Source organism: Hibiscus syriacus, unplaced genomic scaffold (assembly GCF_006381635.1).
Source record: "Hibiscus syriacus cultivar Baekdansim isolate YM2019G1 unplaced genomic scaffold, ASM638163v2 tig00112812_pilon, whole genome shotgun sequence".
Taxonomy (NCBI): domain Eukaryota; kingdom Viridiplantae; phylum Streptophyta; class Magnoliopsida; order Malvales; family Malvaceae; genus Hibiscus; species Hibiscus syriacus.
This window is the reverse complement of record NW_024063406.1, coordinates 203,795-223,686: the sequence shown is the minus strand read 5'-3', so window position 1 is coordinate 223,686 and position 19,892 is coordinate 203,795. Positions and strand designations below refer to the sequence as shown.

General features: G+C 35.1%; 3 protein-coding genes across 4 annotated transcripts; all 3 read right to left on the bottom strand.

The window, feature by feature from the left end:
• Positions 1 to 2,222: 2,222 nt before the first annotated feature.
• LOC120183794 (probable leucine-rich repeat receptor-like protein kinase At5g63930) lies at positions 2,223 to 3,814 on the bottom strand. Its single transcript, XM_039188424.1, has one exon. It carries the CDS (start codon positions 3,579 to 3,581, stop codon positions 2,313 to 2,315), a length of 1,269 nt encoding a protein of 422 aa, XP_039044355.1. The 5' UTR covers positions 3,582 to 3,814; the 3' UTR covers positions 2,223 to 2,312.
• A 5,151-nt stretch (positions 3,815 to 8,965) lies between these two features.
• LOC120183761 (agamous-like MADS-box protein TM6) lies at positions 8,966 to 10,499 on the bottom strand. Of its 2 annotated transcripts, none has more exons than XM_039188392.1 (7): positions 10,454 to 10,499; positions 10,135 to 10,346; positions 9,955 to 10,021; positions 9,804 to 9,865; positions 9,581 to 9,683; positions 9,416 to 9,502; positions 8,966 to 9,329 (listed from the first exon to the last, which is right to left on the bottom strand). In XM_039188392.1, the coding sequence occupies exons 2-7, from the start codon at positions 10,320 to 10,322 to the stop codon at positions 9,159 to 9,161; spliced, it is 678 nt and encodes a 225-aa protein (XP_039044323.1). In that variant the 5' UTR covers positions 10,323 to 10,346; positions 10,454 to 10,499; the 3' UTR covers positions 8,966 to 9,158. The 2 variants fall into 2 exon arrangements, with proteins under 2 accessions (XP_039044323.1, XP_039044324.1); XM_039188393.1 differs by having other exon boundaries at positions 8,967 to 9,329; positions 9,581 to 9,680; positions 10,135 to 10,337.
• A 5,683-nt stretch (positions 10,500 to 16,182) lies between these two features.
• LOC120183766 (protein SHI RELATED SEQUENCE 1-like) lies at positions 16,183 to 18,110 on the bottom strand. Its single transcript, XM_039188399.1, has 2 exons — positions 17,213 to 18,110; positions 16,183 to 16,747 (listed from the first exon to the last, which is right to left on the bottom strand). The coding sequence occupies exons 1-2, from the start codon at positions 17,787 to 17,789 to the stop codon at positions 16,359 to 16,361; spliced, it is 966 nt and encodes a 321-aa protein (XP_039044330.1). The 5' UTR covers positions 17,790 to 18,110; the 3' UTR covers positions 16,183 to 16,358.
• Positions 18,111 to 19,892: the final 1,782 nt, after the last annotated feature.

The window sequence follows — 19,892 nt, the reverse complement described above, 5'->3', positions numbered from 1 at the left end:
GAAAAGGAACATGTTATCCTTCAAGATACTAGAGTCCAAGAGTCTAGCATGACCCCAAATAGAGTGGAAGACCCGTAATACCACCTCGATATCCATTCTCTTGTATCCAATTATCCTCGCGACTATCCACTTATCCATTTCCATAACATCATCGTCAGTAATGACTCGCGGCGGAGAGATGTCCTCGGACTCCTCCTCAGTGAATTTCAAGTGCTTCATCAATTCTGCAACCCCCTCTGACATTTCACTAGTATAATGAACAACCGAGTGAAGAAACCAAATGCCACTCCTACACCCTTTTCTTGAAGCCAAACCTTCGAAGGATTTACACTGGAAAACTAAGACAAAAGCAACAATCTTTATATTGAAAGTATGAATGGTAAAAGCAACATTCTCTCCCTTTAGTCTCCTATCCCATACCCGTATGGCAACCCCACCAACTTGACAATAGACTCTCCGATGTGACCTTCTCCTCTTACACCCTTTGCCTACTCCAAATTGGCTTTTAAAAAATCTCTCCATTATAATACTCAAAATAAATAAATATGAGTGAACCATTTCCCCATAAACAGCCAATCTCCCATAGAATTTCCAACAACTAAGTCTGTCCGAACAGTGTTCGCAGTAGCTGACCGTACTGTAATCGTCGCAACTTTCCACCTGCTCTGCCAGACTTGACTTTGGACTCTCATCCCCTGTGTGATCCCTGCCAGTCCCACCTGTTGTCTACACCGAGCAGTATAATAAGTAAACTAGCCAGCCCCCTACTGATCCCACCTACTGCCTGTACCGAGTAGAATATTGAATAGCCCAGTCCCAACCCGTATTGAGAAAAGACTTCCTGTTGAACGATCTGCTTCAATTGAGGTAAATAATAACTCTTCCTTTCCCCACGACAAGACCTCATATCATACAAAAATCTTCTTATAAATTTCCATAATGAGAACTTCCAATGAAATCCCCAATCCCAATCTAAGATCAGAAAAATGATGGGATCTTGACTTGACTTGTCAATCACCAATTTCCAGATTTTCCTTGATTGATTATTTCTTCTATAGTAACTTATCTCAATCACAAACCAACACACACTTTCTCCCTTAACTTCTTACTGAACATAACCAAACCACCCCCAAAACTGTTTGTGATTCCGTACATTAGCTGTTGTAATCGTGTGACATCCTCTAAACACTCCAACAAATCCCCTTCTGTTTTTGGAAGCCCGGCTCCGGTCACCTTCTTCTAATTCATTATCGGAACTTACTACAATTTTCGGCACTGAACTCTACCCTAAATCTTTATTTGTTGCCAGTTTTCCCATAGCTCTCATACTCCCATACCGTACTCAATCCTTGTTCCTCACTTCCTCTCCTTCCTCGAAAAACACCTTCCCATCAAACCAATATTGAAAGTTCTATAAAGCAACATTCCCTCTCTCTTCATCATTCCATCGCCAACATCCCTTAAGAAGATCCTGCAAAACATAACTCACGAATAATAAACTATAATGATAACAAAGATAGCTTTTACCTTCAACTTCCTTCGCTGAAGAAGAACACCGAGAATGACTTATATTTTAGAATAACTATCAAATCCTAACAATCTAGGAACTTGACAAATAAACAACCGAATTTTAAGAAACTTTAACCGTTTTGAGCTCCAAAAATGGAACTCGACAACTAGGGATCCATGAGAAACCATGGAAGAAACCTTTGAGACCGACAATTGACCCATCTCGAAGAAGAAACCTAGAGAGAAGGGAGAGCAAATTCTCTCACTCTACCTATCAGTAGACATTGAAATGCTACCAGTAGACATTAAAATATCTGAAACGAGGACACAATACATCTTTGATTTCTTGTCGAAAGGCAGATTATTCTTACAAAAACATAAGAGTAAAACTTTAACTACTCAAATTTATTAATCCAAGGCACAAGATATTGCAATAAGTCCTTAATTGGGATAAAAGTTACCTACATAAACCGAATAAGGTTGGCTGTTATCGGGCCTATATGATAAGCCTCAAAGGACAAGTAGGATCCAAGTTCTATATTGCTCGTGCGTATATACGTCACGCCTTATATGATTCCATCATGTATTATAGTAATGTTTTAGAGCCTTCCCCCCCCCCCCCGGATTACTGGCGAAGCCAATTACGTTTGAAGGATTTCACGTTAACAAACTGAAAACGAACAATCCCAAACTATGAATTATAGAACAACATAGAGAAAGAATTTTACACAAGAAAGAAACACACGAATGTTTCAACCGGAAAAAGAAAAGAAAAGAAAACATCGTTGAATTACATGCATGGTTCAAGGGATTACAGGGCCAAAAGTCACGCATTCCATCAAAGATTTCTGGTCAGCACCTTGGCAAAAAAAGAAACGCAACGGACACCTGATCAAGCAGTTGTCGGCAAGGCTGACATTTGCAGTGTCAGGTTTCATTACCAGCAACGGCCCCGGAATTGGTCCGAACAAGTAGTTCCCTCCGAGCAACAGCCTCGCAAACGGGGCAATTCCGGATCCGGGCAGAACCGCTTTCAGTGCGTATTGGGCCGGGATCATACCGGAAAGCTTATTGTTTTCCAGCGATAAAGCTGACAGCTTTGGCATTAATGGCAAGAAAGGAGGTAACCAGCCTTGGAGCTCGTTATTGCTCAAGTCGACCGCAATGAGCACACTTTGGGTGCCTAGATTAGAGGGAGATTGTAAAGAATCAAAGGAGTTGAATGCGAGAGTGAGTTGCTGGAGAGATGGGTGGGTAAAGAGAAAATAAGGGACTAAGCCGGCGAGTTTGTTTTGACTAAGGTCTAACACTTGCAGAAAGCTCAAATATTTAAGACTTTGAGGAATTGTGCCTTCAATCATGTTGTCTCTCATGGAAATTTGGACTAGAGAAGGTGGCAATGTTGTGGGGAGATACCCAGAGATGGCATTTTTACTTGCATCAAGAAAATACAGGTTTTTGAGTAAACCCAGCTCGGGGAACTCACCAGAGATGTTGTTTGATTGAATTTCGAGTCTTTTCAAGCTAACCAGACCATTGAAACTCGTGGGAATAGGGCCCTGTAGGTTGTTGTTATCGAGGTACAGTTCTTCAAGGCTAAACAATGACCCAATCGAGGCAGGTATCTCACCGGAGAATGCATTCCTCGAAAGACCGAGTCGAGTTAACCGAGTCAGGTTGGAGAGTGAACCCGGAATCCAGCCGGAAAAGAAATTGTTGGAGAGGTCAAGGGTTTGTAAGTAAGGCAAGTTCCAGGAAGTGGAATAGAGAGAACCGGCATAACCAGCCGAGTCAAAACTAACCTCCGTGACTCGACTCAACCCAGAGACAACAACGTCGCACCTGAAACCACAGGTGAATCTTTCACTGAAGAGACTGTCGCATGGGTCTACCGTGAAATCCCAAGAACTCAAACAAGAACCAGGACTCACCGAGTTAGGCTCGACTCCATTTTTGAGTTGTTTCAACACTTGCATATCTCCCCAGAACGTCTTGGATTCTGCTATTGGCAAAACACCATCAACAACAACTAACAGAAGAAGTGGAGATACAAAGAATTTCAAAGCACCCATGTTTTTTTCTCCAAGCAAAGTGAAAGGCAGTTCAGAATCTAGACGGCAGATGAAGAAGATAAAGAGCTTTAGAAACCCAGTTAATCAGGGCCGTTGAAGTGGTTAATATGAAAAAAAGAAAAGAAATTACCATCTATCTATGATTTTATGGGAAAAAGAAGGGAGATAAGGGAAAGATAGGAATTGTAGTACGTTTAACCAGTCTGGGTAGAAAAGGGAGTCAATTTTAGTGAGTGGATTCACGGGCAATTGTCAGAGTGATCTGTATTGTTCTGTTCTGTAATCCTCGTATTTAAATTTGGATCCTTTGAATGATTTGGCCAAGAGAGAAAACGAGATGGAAAAAGATATGTCCACTCTCCTCCTACTCGAATGACTACAAATTATGACGTTTGGTGGCAGAATTTAAGGTAAAACTAGGTTAGAAGTCCCTAGGATATAGTTTAGATTGCATTTTAGTCTTCAAACTTGAAAATTCATTAAATTGTTACTTGTATGTTATAAATTGGAGTGTACGAACATTAGCACTACACCCAATTCATTGATTATTGGTGACAGACATTTATTCATTGCATAGAAAGGGGGACAATGAAAAACATGGCACTGTAATGAATTAAAACATCATTCTTATTTCCAATGGCATGATCTGAATTATGATCTCAACATTATAGAATCTTTACAGAAATTGGTGGGGAAAGCATGGTCCATTGGAGTAGAAGTGGAACTTCCAGATTGATCACAACCACCCTGGTAAGTATTTAAGAGTAATAACTCCTCTACTGAATTTGGTGCTTCACTTTAGCTTAACATGGGGGTGCAGGCCACTGCTTTGCAATGTCCCAATGTCTTTAATTGCAGAGAACAGTTACATTACTTGACCAACATTAAATCACTAGCAATTAAACACGAGTTTGTAAACATGCTGGTAACCACAAATAAAACAGACAAAGATGAGTTCATTACTGACTGCTGTTGTATGGAATCAAAATGCCAAATGTCATCCAATATTAGTGTTTCCCTCCATGGATTATTTTAGATTGTACGTTAGACTCGTTTGAGTTGAACCAGAGCTCAACTTATTTCTTTAACTAAAAAAAAAGTGTTAGCTTTATTAGATAAATACAGAAAAAGTAAAACAAAATCACCATCTCAGAAGAAAAATGTTGATCGTACACTAAATAATAAAAAGGTTAATAAAATCAATTAAATAAATGGCTAAAAATAAAATGATAAAGTATAAAAATAGTCTCTCGACTATAGGATACTATTTTGTTAAGTCACCCAACTATTAAAAGTTACAAAATGGTCATTTACTATTAAAAGTTATAAAATGGTCCCCGACTATGGGAAGTTGCTTTGTTGAGTCTCTCGACTATTAAAAGTTACAAAATGGTCACCCGACTATCTTTTACGTTCCAAACTTGTCCTTTTACATTAAAAAAAATTAACAATCGTCTGAGTTAGACGTTAACATGTTGACTGAGATATGATAGTTGTTTGAGATTATGAGATTGGATTTTATCATATCTCAGTCAGTAGGTTAACGTTTCAGCTTAGAATATTGTCATTTTTTTAACGAAAAAAGACAAGTTTGGAACATAATGAGTAGTCGGGTGACCATTTTGTAACTTTTAATAATCGATGGACTCAACAAATCAACTTCCTACAATTGAGAAATCATTTTATAACTTTTAATAGTCAAAGACTCAACAAAATAATATTGTATAATCAAGATCATTTATAAACTTTACCCAAAAAAAAACATCATGAACGTAAGTGAAAGATAAGCTCCACCAACACTAATATATAAACGAAGATAACAATAACAACGTTGACAACTGATTCTATCACAATTTAAATATAATTACCTACGGTGATTATAAAATACATATTATAGAACCACTTGAAAAATTCATTTTTCGGTGCTTAAATCATTTTTTGGTCAATTCGTCTGTTTAACGTTATAAACGTTATAATTTTAAATGTTCTGACTGTCGTTAAAAAGTTTCGTTTGATGACACGTATCAAATTCAGATAATTTTAAAGATTTTATTTCAAATAAAAAACTTTAAAATATATTTTATTTAAAAAATTAAAAAAAAATAGAATCGTAAAAAAATCCAAAACTTTAAAAACATTTATTTTAATCCCTATACACATGTTGTCACTGTCGTTACCATTGACTAAATGTCCATCCGATCGAACCACCGGACGACACAATCACTATAACTAGGGGTGTGCAAATCCGGGTACCCGGATTTTCGGGTACCCGATTTCCGGGTACCCGGAACTTCCGGGTCGACGATTTCTCGGCCCGTGTCCCGACCCGGATGTTACGGGTACCCGGTAATCGGGTATCCGGATTTTGCGGGTACCCGGTAATCGGGTACCCGATACCCGGTTTTTAATTTTTTATTTTCAAATTATTAATTTAAAAAATATATACACAAATTTAAATATTCGAAACTTCGAATTACATACTCTAATATCCGAACATAAAATTTAAAAGTTCGAAATACAAAATATAATAATCCATAATATAAATAATTCATTATATTTTATATAATTATATATAAAAAATAAAAAAAAAATAAAAACTAACCCGGTACCCGGAAAAATTAGATTTTGTAACCCGGGCCCGACCCGAAAAATGTCGGGCCGGGTACCCGACCCGGCCATGTAATTTTTTTAAAGAATTACTTGATTTTTTTAGATCCGAGTCGACAGGTCGGGTCAACCGGGTGAAGTAATTTTGCACACCCCTGACTATAACTAACCATTTCGACCGCTGTCACCAAATATTAAAATAAGATAAAAAGAGAGGGAGGAGGAAAAGGGGCAAAAAGGGGATAGGAGGAAGGAAGTAGAGGGGGCGGCAAGAGGGAGAAGACAACAATTCTAACTTCACAAGGATTTGGATTTATTAAGTAACCTGATTGGCTTGGTATTAATGGTTCTTTAAAAGTTAAACTACTGTACTATTAGCTTTTTTATTATTATTATGGCTTGGAATTATCTTTTGAAAACATATATAATATATAATTTTTTGAAAAAATTATTTTTGAAAATATAATATTATATAGATTTTATTATATACTATATTATATTATATATTATATTAATATTATTTATTATTATTTGTATTTATATATATTTATATTTATTATATATTATTATTATTTATATTATATATTTATTTATTATATTATTTTTTATTTTTTTGGTCCAGATCCAAATTCGAGTCCAACAAAGAGCCCAACCAAGCCATGCTAGCCTAACCCAGCAAATCAGGCTCAATTAAGGAGCCTGATTCAGCCCAAATCCACATGTTAGGGTTTCATGCTTAGCCAAGGGAGATCAATAACTAAGCAAGGAGCGCCGCCGACCACAACAGTAAAACCGGCCAAGGTTTCTGACCGAACAACCCGGGACTGCACCATCCCGGGATTTTCGGCCAACCAACAAATAACCACAAACAACATGCTGATAGAATCAGACACACCCAAATCCTGACTAAATCGGGATTGCAACTCGTTTTCAGAGGCTATAAAAGGTCACCAGTGGATCGAGAAATCGGGATTGCAACATGCCGAAAGAATTAGCCATATAAGAAAAAAAATCACCGAGAGAAGATCGAGCAAACCAAACAGCAAAATGCCAAGCAAACCAAACAAAGAAACCATTCGAATATAGCAAAAAAAAATCAAAGCCTTCGCCGAAAGCTATCGGGAAAGCATAAAGTCTACGTCGGGAGGTCGAGGATCGCCGGAGAACAAAAGATCTCATCGGAAACCAAGGTAAAAGTTGAAACCTTGGGATCTAGATCTAGGCATTTTTATTTATTTTTGGGGTGGATTCGGGTCTACGAGTTCGAGAGGAGACTGGAAGGCGAGTTTATTTTTTCGGCCACCGTTGGCCGGGCGGCGGTGCGTGACTAGTAGTGGTGGCCGCCCATTCTGTCGGTTGGCTTTGGTTGAGATGTTTATTTTTTTTAAGAGGGGAGTTTTTTTTTGAGTTGGGTTAAAAATGATTTTTTTTTTGTTTTAAGGGTTATTTATAGAGAGGGTCTTAGTGTAATTATGAAATTATTAAATTATTTCCGCAGTCATTGTAGTTTTGATTCGTTCATTCTGGTCACTTGTTGTGAATAGTTTTGAATTTATTCAATTTAATCTCTGTTTAAATTTCTTATATTTCGCAATTTACTCCCCTTACATTTTTTTCTCTTGCAACTCATTTTTAGCATCCATTTGATCCATAAATTTTAATTTGTTCCAATTTGATCCTTTAACACTTTCTTCATTTTTTTATTTTTATTTCTTATAATATTTAACATTTCTTTATATTTTTATTTTATTTTTATTTCTTTTAAAAATTAATATTTTCTTCATTTTTATTTATTTTAAATTTCTTTTAAATTTTAACATTTTCTTCATTTATTTATTTATTTATTTATTTATTTCTCTTTTAATATTGTTTTACTTTATTATTCTTTCTTTTTATCTTAACTTTATTTTTATTCTTATTTCTTAATTCTTAATTTAACTTTTTTTAATTTTCCTCTTTGATTTATTTAACATTTATTTAATTTATCTTACGATCTAACATTTTTTTAGGAGAATTTTAATTGATCAAAGGTAAGTAATTTGGATCGAATTTTAAATTTTAATTTAACTTTTAACTTTCGTAGCTATGACAACCGGAAAATTAAATTAGTACCGAAAGGGCAGTACAAGGGTGTTAATCATTCATTGATTGTAATCGAATCCCGAATCTGATTTATTTATGGTAAAACGCATATCAGGTAAGATGATAAATTAAGGTGTTCGGTCAACCTAATGATCAGTGGCGACTTTAACATATTTATTTAAGTTGAAGCCCAATTTCGGGCTCACCCGAATGACGGTTTCGATATATATATATATTATGAAATGGTTTTAGAAATAAAAATTAAAACAAAAGTTCAAGGCATTATTATTGAAGATTAATGTTGGATATACACAGGTTCAACACAACCCAACACCGTTCGTTCATATAATACATCGAGAAGAGAACAGACAAGCACTTAGTTATCCTACGAGAGACGGACTACTTTTTCAGCCCATTTGTTATTGGAGTACTGAAATTATTCTACTTCAGATAATATCAGATATCAAATACAATAAAATATAGTTTTTACATAAACATTTGTGTTCATCCACATTTTAGATGAGATAAAATTTAATATTTAATAAAGTTTATGTTGTTAAATCTATTTATAAGCAAACATCTATTTATAACATGGAGGTGTACTATAGAAATTATGAAATGATTTTAGAAATAAAAATTAAAACACAAGTTGAAGACATTATTATGGTAGATTAGTGTTGGATATACACAGGTTCAACATCGATCGTTCATATAATGCATCAAAAGAGAACACACAAGCACTTAGTTATCCGACGAGAAACGGGCAAACCATTTGATGTTGGAGGATTGGAATTATTCTTCTACTCCATATAATACTAGATATCAAATATAATAAGGAGAATAAATATCTGAAACTGGAGGCAGTGTGTACTCAAAAACCGTCAATAATCAAGCAAGGCGAAGATCATTGGAACCAAATCTTCCCCCATGGTGAAGAACAAGATTTGGATGGTGATTTTGGTATAGGCGAAGAGCGTGTAAGCTGGAGGCTCCATGCGCTGCTTCATTGTAATACCCTTCACCTTCAACTATTCCATCACCATGTTCAAGCTTTGCTTCCTTAATCACAGATAAAACATTGAGAGAAAAAAAACAAGAACAATCAATGTCTTAAAGTACTATCAAGTTCAATCTAAGTTTCTTACCAGATCGAAGACAAGATTTGCATGTCTTTCCTCCAAGTTCCTCACCTTCTTCTTTTGTGTGCCTGTCTGCGTTTTGATCACATGGTACTGTGCAAAATCAACTGATATTGTTACTTTAATCGTCATGATCTTTAAGAGAGACATTTAACAAATCAAGATTCAGACCTTTCTTTGACGTATGGCCACCAAGGAAGAATCCATCTTAGCCTCAAGAGCTTGCAGTGCCTTAATGTTAAGATCATCCAGATCTCCACCCATCCTCTGCCTGCTAAAACCCATAATCTCTAATCAAATTTTTTACTTCTTGAAGAAAAAAACAAACTTTTATTGCCAAAATAACCCTAGCTCTGGTATGTTTATATATATGTCAAAGCACTAATACCTTTACCTGAGCTCTCTTCTTAGCTTCTTACTCATCTCCTTCAGCCTTCTGTAGTTTTCTTGCATTTTCTGGCAAAACAAACAAAGCATACAACTAAAATCGCAAACGCCTGTCAAATCAAGCACCGTAAACATTCAAGAGATACACTAATGATAACCTCATAGTGGGAGCTCCAGAGATCGGTGCCTGTAGTCTTTTGATAAAGATCAAAAAACCCCTTCGTCCTAGTTTACATCAACATCAACAACAAAAACCATATGATTTATTTCTTGGATGCATATCTGTATAATATGGATAGAAAAGAGAAAGAGAGAGAGATGGTGTTTGGGTATCGTACGACATATTAGGGCTGAGGAATTCATGGAGTTTTCCAGTGGTAGAAAACATGATGAGTGAAACCTTAGCATCACAGAGAACAGTAAGCTCTTGTGCTTTCTTGAAAATACCATTCCTTCGCTTGGAATAGGTCACTTGCCTGTTGGTGGCGTTTTCAATCCTCTTGATCTCGATCTTCCCACGACCCATTTTTCTTTTTCCACCCTTGAAATTCTAAAAATAAAAAATAAAAGAGTGCATACGCAGTAAGAAACTTTTAAAAAAATGTAGAAGACAGCAGCTACCTATGCAAAGATCTCAGTACAGAAAGACTATCTTACAAGCTCAACAGAGAGGAAGAGGAGAAGAAGGAGATGATAAAGATAAAAAAGACTGCTAAAGAGGAATATGAAGGGGGGGGGGGGGAAGGGGGGAATCTATATCGGGAAAGGGGCATGAAAGGTGTTGTGTTTTGTAACTAAAAATGTCGGTTTTCATTAAGTGAATACTGATCAAAACATCAGAGTCAGGCATCTTGAGGCTAGGGGGTTGATAAGTGATAACGTGTGAGATTTGAGTTTTTTTCCATTTGATTATGACAGTACATGAATGTAGGGACGATGCTCCTTTTCCTTAAACCTTGTTGAGAGATTTGGGATTCAGTTTAGTAGTAAGCTGTCTAGTTTAAATGTAATTTCAAACGTAAAATTGATAGTTTCCTTTCATGACGTATGTCAATGGACTTCAAGTCCTAATTACCATGTAATAATCCGCTGTATATGTTATAATTTGGACAACTTCTGTTTTGACCTTGCTTTTAGGTTAATGACCGAAAGCGATAACAGATGTCATGACATGGCAGCCAAATTACTCGTGGTTTATTTCAAGTCCTGTATCGACCAAGCTACAAAAGAGCACAACTGCAGCTATATAATAGGGTACATAGAGAATGATTTTGAGAGTTCGAAGATATTAATGTTTTTTAGGGTAACAGCCACCCTAGCTACCACTTTAGGTTCCTCCATACTAGCTACAGTTGCTAGGTTCTTCACAGATCTCGTCGTACATCGAGATTGTTCATTTTTTAGATTTAATTGAATTAATCAATCATATTGAAATTTAATTCAGTCAATCAATCGAATAATTAAATGTTTGATCAGTTAATGTTTTTTTTTTAAATTTCGATTGTCAATTCATTTTAAGTCAATTAAATGAATTAATCAGAAATATTAAATATTATATTAAGCCTAAACTCGTTAATAGTTTACCCAAATGTTTTTAATCATATTAACCCATCAAACTTTCAAGACTCAATCAGATTTTAACTCGGATAAAAAATACCGCTATTAAACTCAAGTTAATATAACTATAAGCAAACTTATAACACATTTTGATTATTTTGAAAATCTTATGGATTAAATAAATTTTGTTCAATTTTATTAATAGTTAAAAAATCAATTAACGATTTAGAAAAATCAATTAATTTAACCTTAACTAGTTCAACCCGATCAAATTAACTGATTGAATACCTATGTCCCCGCTTCAAAATAGCTTTCCTTCTACCTTGGCTATTGTCAAGTTATGGGTCGAAAAAGATCAGTGCCCAACTCACCCGGTCCAACTAAATTTACAACATAGCCCATATTTTCATTCCTTTAAATTGACCCAATTTGTTGGTACTAATCAGGCCCCAGTGAGCATGGTAGGGAAGAATGAAGGTTTCTTCAACATGTTCAATGGCAAAGATTCAAGCGCCCACTTGGTTTATTTTAGTGGGTTAAGTGAAGTGGTACCCAAGCTCCGCAATTACCAGAGATGCTTATTGAACGAGTCAATCGCGAGTTAGACAATATTTAACTTGTTACTTGTTAAGTTCATTAAAAAAAATCAATTTGTGCTCGTTAAAATTTTTTATTGCTCCAGTCCTTATTCATTAAGCTCACAAGAATTTTTTGGGTATGGTTAATAATTTCATATTTTTATCGTTCATTAAAATTTAATATATTAATAGTAATTATTAATTAATAATTTAATATTTTTCTTATTATCTATTAGTATAATAGTAATTATTATTTAATTTTTTAATTCAATAATTTCTTAAGGTAATTATTAAAATTTTATAACAAAAATTAACTAACTGCTCATTAATTTAACGAGTCGAATTGGACCTCGCTCGACTCGACTTATTAAGGTTTCAGTCGAACTCAAATTCAAATTAAATTAATCCAAACTAAATATTAATCAATTAAATTTAAAGTATTCGCATACTAATCAACTCATTAACCATTAATAACGAGGGCACTTTCTGTCCGGCTTTTTAATGAATGAGATTAGCTATTCATCTATCAATCCATATATTTGTATGCAATATATCTTTGCAAAATCTTTGGATGTGACAGTGTATGATGATGGGATTTTAATATCAAATTGTGTGATGCAATATGGGTTTTGGACAAAAGTGAAGGCATATCCATTAAGCTTTATCAGTTCCCACCATGGACCCATAGTGCAGGTCAATTTTGGACCCAACTTTTTTTTTTATATATTCAGACAAGTTGGAAGATTGATGGAGCAAAGACAGGGAGCAAAAGGAGGTTCAGATTTCTGGTCCTGGGAAGATGCAACACAATGCCATTTTAAAATGCCTGTCGTTTCCAATACACTGAGGCAGATTTTAGGGCATAAACATCCATCAAACCTGTTCCATTATCATGCCAATATTATACGGACAAAAATATGGGGACCCTAAAGCAAGGATGCAAGGATAATTCCACTTTGGGTCGGCATTTAGTTTCACAAAGTCCAAAACTCAACTGAGGTTGCCGGTCGCATTAAATACCTGCTCTTTCAAATGGCGGACAAGCTTTAGATTAAAAGGTGTTACATTTAAGGATCAATTTTGTTTTTCACTTAAAAATGAAGTTGAATTAAAATTTATGATAATGGAATATAAAGGTTCAATATGTATAAAATTTTATTTTATTTTCTTTACAAGTTGATTAATAATAGGACACTTAGAGTTTAAATAGACTTTTTCTATGTAAGTTTCTTAAACTTATCCTATAAATAGATATTAAGGATTGGAGTTTAAAAGTGAATTGTTTAACTCTTAACCTGTATTTAGACGTTTTTATTCTTGCATCTTTTTATATAATAAATATTTTTACTTCTCTATATGTGATCCTTTTACGAATGATTTTTCACGTTAAATCTTGATAATTTTTGTTTTACGATTGTATTTCATTAATTGACAAGTTTAATTGCAGGTCAACTCCATTAAACAAGGGCGGTTTACTTTTAAAAAAATGTATTGAAGATTCATGATTACTTCTTGTAGTAACGTGGTATTATTGTCTTGAATTAGTCTCTTTTGTGACTCGATGATAGACATAAGGTTAAATGGATTCAAAACCCAAAACTTAATTCTATGATGGAGGATGAAACCTAGGTGCTATAGCTTGAATACTTGGTAAACCCAACTATTTATTGACCTGCAATTCTACTTGCAAGAAACATCCACCAGACCCCATTCGGAGAATTTTTTTTTTGATGCATTCACTGCTGGAAACAAAGTTATTGTCAGCTTTTATTTATGGTTTAAAACCAGCTGAACTTTAACCAATTTGCAGTATGAACAGCACACTCTTTCGCTTTCATATTTCCCGTTGTAAAGAAGACTGCCCCAATACCAATGACTGCCTCCTTCTGCCCCTCACAAGCACAGTAGGGTTTTCCTTTTCCCCAGCAGCAAGTTTGAGTAAAGAAAAGCTTTTGGATCAGTAGAGCTGGGATATTCAATAACATAAACGCTACTTTTGGGACCACAGCCATTGATGCCTACAAAGCCAAAATCTATTATACTGTTGTACCCTCAGATATCAACACATGCTTACACTGTCTTAATGCGATAACAGAATCCCACTGGTGTTAATGACCTTTTTTGCCTTTTCTATTCGAACAAAGAACTGTTCGATATGCTTAATCATTGTTGTTCTTTCTCAGCTTGTTACTTCGTATATAGTTACGAACATACTGTATTTTCACTACATTTGCTTCACATGCATGGCAGGAATCGGGTCAAGAACAGTTTCAACTTGGGAGCTTGTCAAGGACACATCACATGCATGATCTTTTTTAGCTAGGGTTGGATGGCAATTAAAAAACTTGTTTTTGATCGAATGGTTTATAGTTTCCATGATATTTCATGTTTGGATTAAATTAAAGGGAATTTTCCAACTGTAAAACCGATAAACATGGATGTTCCGTCACATCTTTCCCTGAAAAGACTTAACAAAAAAAATGAAGAGAAAATCGTATTACCCTTTCCCAATGAAAAAAAAAAGGTAGTTTTCTGGATTCTCATGGGTTGAGAGACACCAAAGAGGAATAGTGTTTTATCTACATATATATAATATTTCCAGGGGTGAATTCTCCATCAACGTATTTTTTTTGTTGCTGAGTTTCAACAGCTGTCGCATGTTTCTGAAAGAATATGGAATTAACAAATTTGTTCTTCTCCTTTCTTCTGTTGATATATAACATCCATCAGACTATAGGGTGCATTCCACATCAGGAACCCATTTTTTTATATTTTATCACCAACATCCTACGTTTTTCCTGGAGGATGTTGGCTGTATAGTGAAAACAACTGCAGGAAATGAAATAATTATTAAACTAAAAAAAGCTTCATATATGTGTGAGATTAATGCTTAGATCCAAAGGATTTTATGGAGTTTACACTGGAGAAATCCCCCACATCCTAGCCTACCTTAAACAATTATTTACACTTTAAAATATTTCCTGAAAGGACTGCTGCATTCAGATAGATATCAACAAACCCACCAAATATAAACAATGGATTTATGTTCTAGCATGCAGTTTCCAGTTGAAACTCAAAGATAAGAATAGCATTAACAAAATTAAGGTCATACAACACTGGAGAGCGGATAACAGTAAGAAATAGGAAACCCCCTATGTTAAGACTAATCATTGTTTTGTATTTTTGTATTTTGAGTTTCGTTTTGTAGAAAATCATGCTTCAATTTATGATTTTAAACTTCTCACCACTCTTCCCATGACTTTCCAACAGCAAAGATATCAACAGATAGGTTTCTTTGTGAAACCTTGTTCCAAATTGTAAGAAGTATATATATATGCACACACACACATATATATATAGTAGAGGAGAATTTCTACTTTTCAAGAGAATGTAATCAACAAGTTTCCACCAGTGGCACTATATTTGTATTGTAATGAAACAATAAGCATTAAAAAGATCAAAATAAGCAAGGATGAACTACTTTGTTTAAGAGCAATCAAAGTTCAGACAGTTCTTGACCTTAGCAATAAACAATGCTTCAGTAGGTGCTAGCATTTTGAAACGTGCAATATAATTAAGAATGTAATTAGGGGGCAGGCAAATTCCCGTAGTTAGATTAAAGGAAAATTTTCACAAACTTACTGTTTCATTTCTTATAATTCACACATCTCCTATTTTCTATGGATATGCAGGGAATTAATATATAACACTGCAATATGCACTAATAAGAACAGGTTTGTTCCAGGAAATGGCATTAAAACAAGGAGCAAATGATCAGAAATAATTCCCATTTCATCAAATTACTTAAGTCACATCAATACAATATGCAACGATGATCACATGAATCAATACACATTATATTTACACACAGAGGGGCGGGGGATTAATGTTTCACCTTTTGAACATGACAGCTAGCTAGCTAAGCTCACTCTCGGTCATGCATGGCGGGACCGCCCATGGCGTAATAAGTGAAAAATAGGTAGTCATTGCAGTTTGTCCAACCAAGGAAGAAACCAATACGGTCTTCGTTTCGTAACCGGCAAACATACGGAGAAACAGGGAAAAAGCAGCTCCGACGAATATCAACAAAAAAGTGTAATGGAAACTACAAAATTATTCAACCAATATATATATATATATATATATAATATAAACCCTCCACCACTCACTCTCACTAAAATAATATTAAACTGACTTGCAACACTATATGCTAACGCTTATTTTCGTACAACAACAGCTTTAGATTTCGTTCAGTTTTCCACACAAAATGAACAGAAATCTCCATCATCTATCTCTCTCTCTCTCCTGTTTTCCTTTCAACTCTATTAACAACTCCCTACTTCAATGTTGGACCGGGTTGTATCATCAAATGCTTAGAACGTTCATAAAGCTAGAGGAACAAGAGAAAAACACCGTAGAGATTTTTTTTAAGATCGTGGGTTTGGGAAAAACTGCGTACCAGCCATGAAAATTTTGAGTGGAGTTGCATATGGAGATGAAGCGTCTAAAACTGCGGTGGCTGATGAAGAAGCAGCAGCTGTGACGCTACCGGCACTGGTATTAGCTGCAAAAGTTGCCGTGTTGGTGGTGGCTGAACTCTCAACAGCTGCTCCTGCTGTTATTGCTGTCATGGTGTACTCACTGTCGATATCAGGACCTTGATCGTAAAGAATTCCCTTAAAAACATGCCCTCCGACGCTCACTGCCGTCTGATAAGCATACTGATCGTCGGCATCGTCGGTGCTACTCATTGTCACGCATCGAAACACCGCGTGAGAGCTCACTTCTGGAGGAAAACTCCCCAGTTGCTCTAACCCTAAAATACAAAAACAAAAGATAGACAAAAAAAAATTCAAATAAGTAAAAAAACAAAAATGTGTTTCCTTTATTTTGTTGGCTACCTTGATTATAAGTGGAAAGCAAAGGGAGAAAATGCAAGAACACGGTTGGGTTATACACAAAGATCATCTCGGGGGAAGACAGAGAAAATGAATCAAAAGGGTTATACACAAACGGACCCTAAATGTAAAAGGAAAAGATGAATGAAAAGCTGCTGCAGGGTTTACTGTGAAGGTATATTACAATTTACAACACGCAATTGAACTTTTTGGCGTTTATTTTTTTTCTTTTTTTCTCCCGGGCACATGTTTCTTATCTCTTTATAGAAAATTTTACTTCTAAATGCATAAAAAAGAATCGATCTTTGAGACTGTAAGTGATTCACGGAGTATACTAGATCTAGTTTATTATATATATATATACCACCAATAATAGACTGCACCTGACATGTGTGTTGGTAAACGAGTGCAGGCAAGGGAAGAAGGTGTTGGATTCTCTCGCTGTCTTTTGAGGTTCTCTCCACGAAGCTGCTGCTGCGGCTGTTGTTGTTGTTGCTGCTGCATAGCAGCAGGAAGATTTTGTTGCCTTTCACGGCGCTTAGAAGCAGGAAGCCAAGTACTTTTAACATGGGTCTGGCAATCAAATCCTCGGCTCTTACAACAAGTTCTACACCTCTTGTGAAGACAATCTTTCTTAGCTTGATTCCCACAATCTTGGCAATTCATGCTTCGGCCTTTCCCTCCTCCACTACTACTTCTCTCAATCCCGAAAGCCGATCTCGAGCTCGAAGAATCATCAGAAACGTTGATCGAGCTCCTGTTAGGGCCAACACCTAACCCCGCTGCTGATGAACAAAGTTGTTGCTGTTGCAGTTGTTGCCATGGCTCGAAACCCTCGTAAGAAATATTCTCGTTTTTATACCAGAACCAGCACTCGGTTTGAATTTCAGTTGGTGGGTTGCTTTGCTGATATTCTTGGCTGTTACTTCCTCTTCCTCCTAGTGAGAAAAACCTATCCATTGTACCTCCTCGAACTGATAATCCATATCAGAAACTTACCCTCTCTGTTTTGATATTTTACAACCCAGTATTTCTAGATGGGTGCACTTCCCAGTCCTTGTTTTCCCCGAGCTACAGCCAATTCCCTCTCTTGAACGTGTTTACACTTTAGGTCATTAGCTAACGAATTACCCACTCAAAGTGTTTAAAACAAGTATTTTTGTATCTTTTCTTGTCGGTAAAGCTGCTTCTGTTGGAGTTGCTTCAAATTTTGCAGTACTTGTATAAATCTCTATCACTCCTTTACTTGTATAAACACTTTCTAAATCAAAACCCAGAAAGTGAAGAAAAAGAGAGGAAAATTTACTTAAACAGGTGCAGTTGCTGTGTTTTTTCTCTCTCTTTTATTTCACTAAAATCCCGGACACTCTCCTCGTTTTGGCTAAGGGATGACATCTCATATGATCATCTGTTGGCAGCCACCGTTTTCATTCCTATCGAACGGTATTATTCTCTCCACGTGTCATCTCACCAGCTTTGTTCCCGTGAAATCCGCTACTTCTGTTTTTCTTTTCTTTTGTTTTTCTTGTTTGACGGTGTATTTTCGCTTGAATAAACAACTTTCTTTTTCCATGCGAACTGTTATATGTATCTAAAATTTTAAAATACCTATATGGTATCATATTTATTTTTAAAATAATATAAAATTTTAATTATATATATTGAAATGACCATCCAACTCAGTTGATAGAGCACAAGGTTCTTAACCTTGAAGGTCGTGGGATCGAGTCCCACAGAGGGCATTTCATAATTCGGAGGTCTCTTACAGAAGCTGCTCTCATCCTGGTATTGGGGGAAGTCTACTATCTTACCTCCCCTTTACCCCATAAATATGGGAAAAAGGGACAGCTATTTTAATTATATATAAATTAAAATATTAATCAAACTAATATATACAAATTAAGATTTAACTAGTAAGATTGTACAGGATTATTATTTAAAACAGTTGATTTGTTCGGTGTGTATATAAAAATAAATTTTAAATTTATTAATATACAATTTTATTTAATAAATCAATATTTATACATTTGATTTATACCTCATATTAAATTTTATCGGTTATTTATACGGTACAGTTCCAAATGCAAAATTTTAAACTCATGTTTACAAACGTAGCATTGATGTAATCTCGTTAAATTTAAATGTGACATTTAATACTTGAAGTTATGATTTTAAAAATAAAATATAATTTATAGTCAATTTGACTATGATTGACTCAGTAGGGTTATTAGGATTTAATCTTAAAATAAGACAGGCAGATGGACTAAATTGATCACATTTAAAGTAGAGGTACCTTAGGAAAAATATGAATGATAATATTCCATAAATAATTTGAAAAAGGATAATTTGGGTTGGGAAAAAGGGAGAGAATTTTGATTGTCCGAGTCCCGATAATTGTATAAAATTAATCATCCAAATGTATAGGTCTGAGTCTGAGTGTGTCTGAGTCAGAGTGTGTCTCGAGCCATGTGTGTTGGTTTCAATGGTTGACTCAGATATCTTTATACTTTACACTGCTAGTATTTTCAGTCGGGTCAGAGATAGATAACCTTTTTTACTCCGTACCAGTTTTGTCTTAAAATCATTGTTTTACAATACAATTATTTTATTCTCAATTATTTATCACTTATAGTTTATATTTTAATTAATATATTTTAATAAATATATGTAATTAATACACTTTTTTTATAAAATCAGTATATTCTATATTATTATAAAATTCTATAATTAATGTTATAATTAATATCTTTATACATATATATAATTAATTTCTATGGTAATTTAATTTAACAATAATATAATAATTTATAAGCTTGATTTAGTGATTCTATGTTAAATTGTAATCTAATAGACCTTGGGTTTGAGTCTCCCTTGATACATTTCATATTGCCACACGTTTGATCATCATATTAGAAAATGGTGTATTCATGAAACAGTAGATTAGCGGTGATTAGAGTTGTTGGTCGTGATCGTAACGGGATGGTTATCGGTGGTCATGCTGGTAAGATTTCGGGATATCTCATAGCAGAAACAGTGGAGGCAAGAGCTTTGTTTGAAGGGATT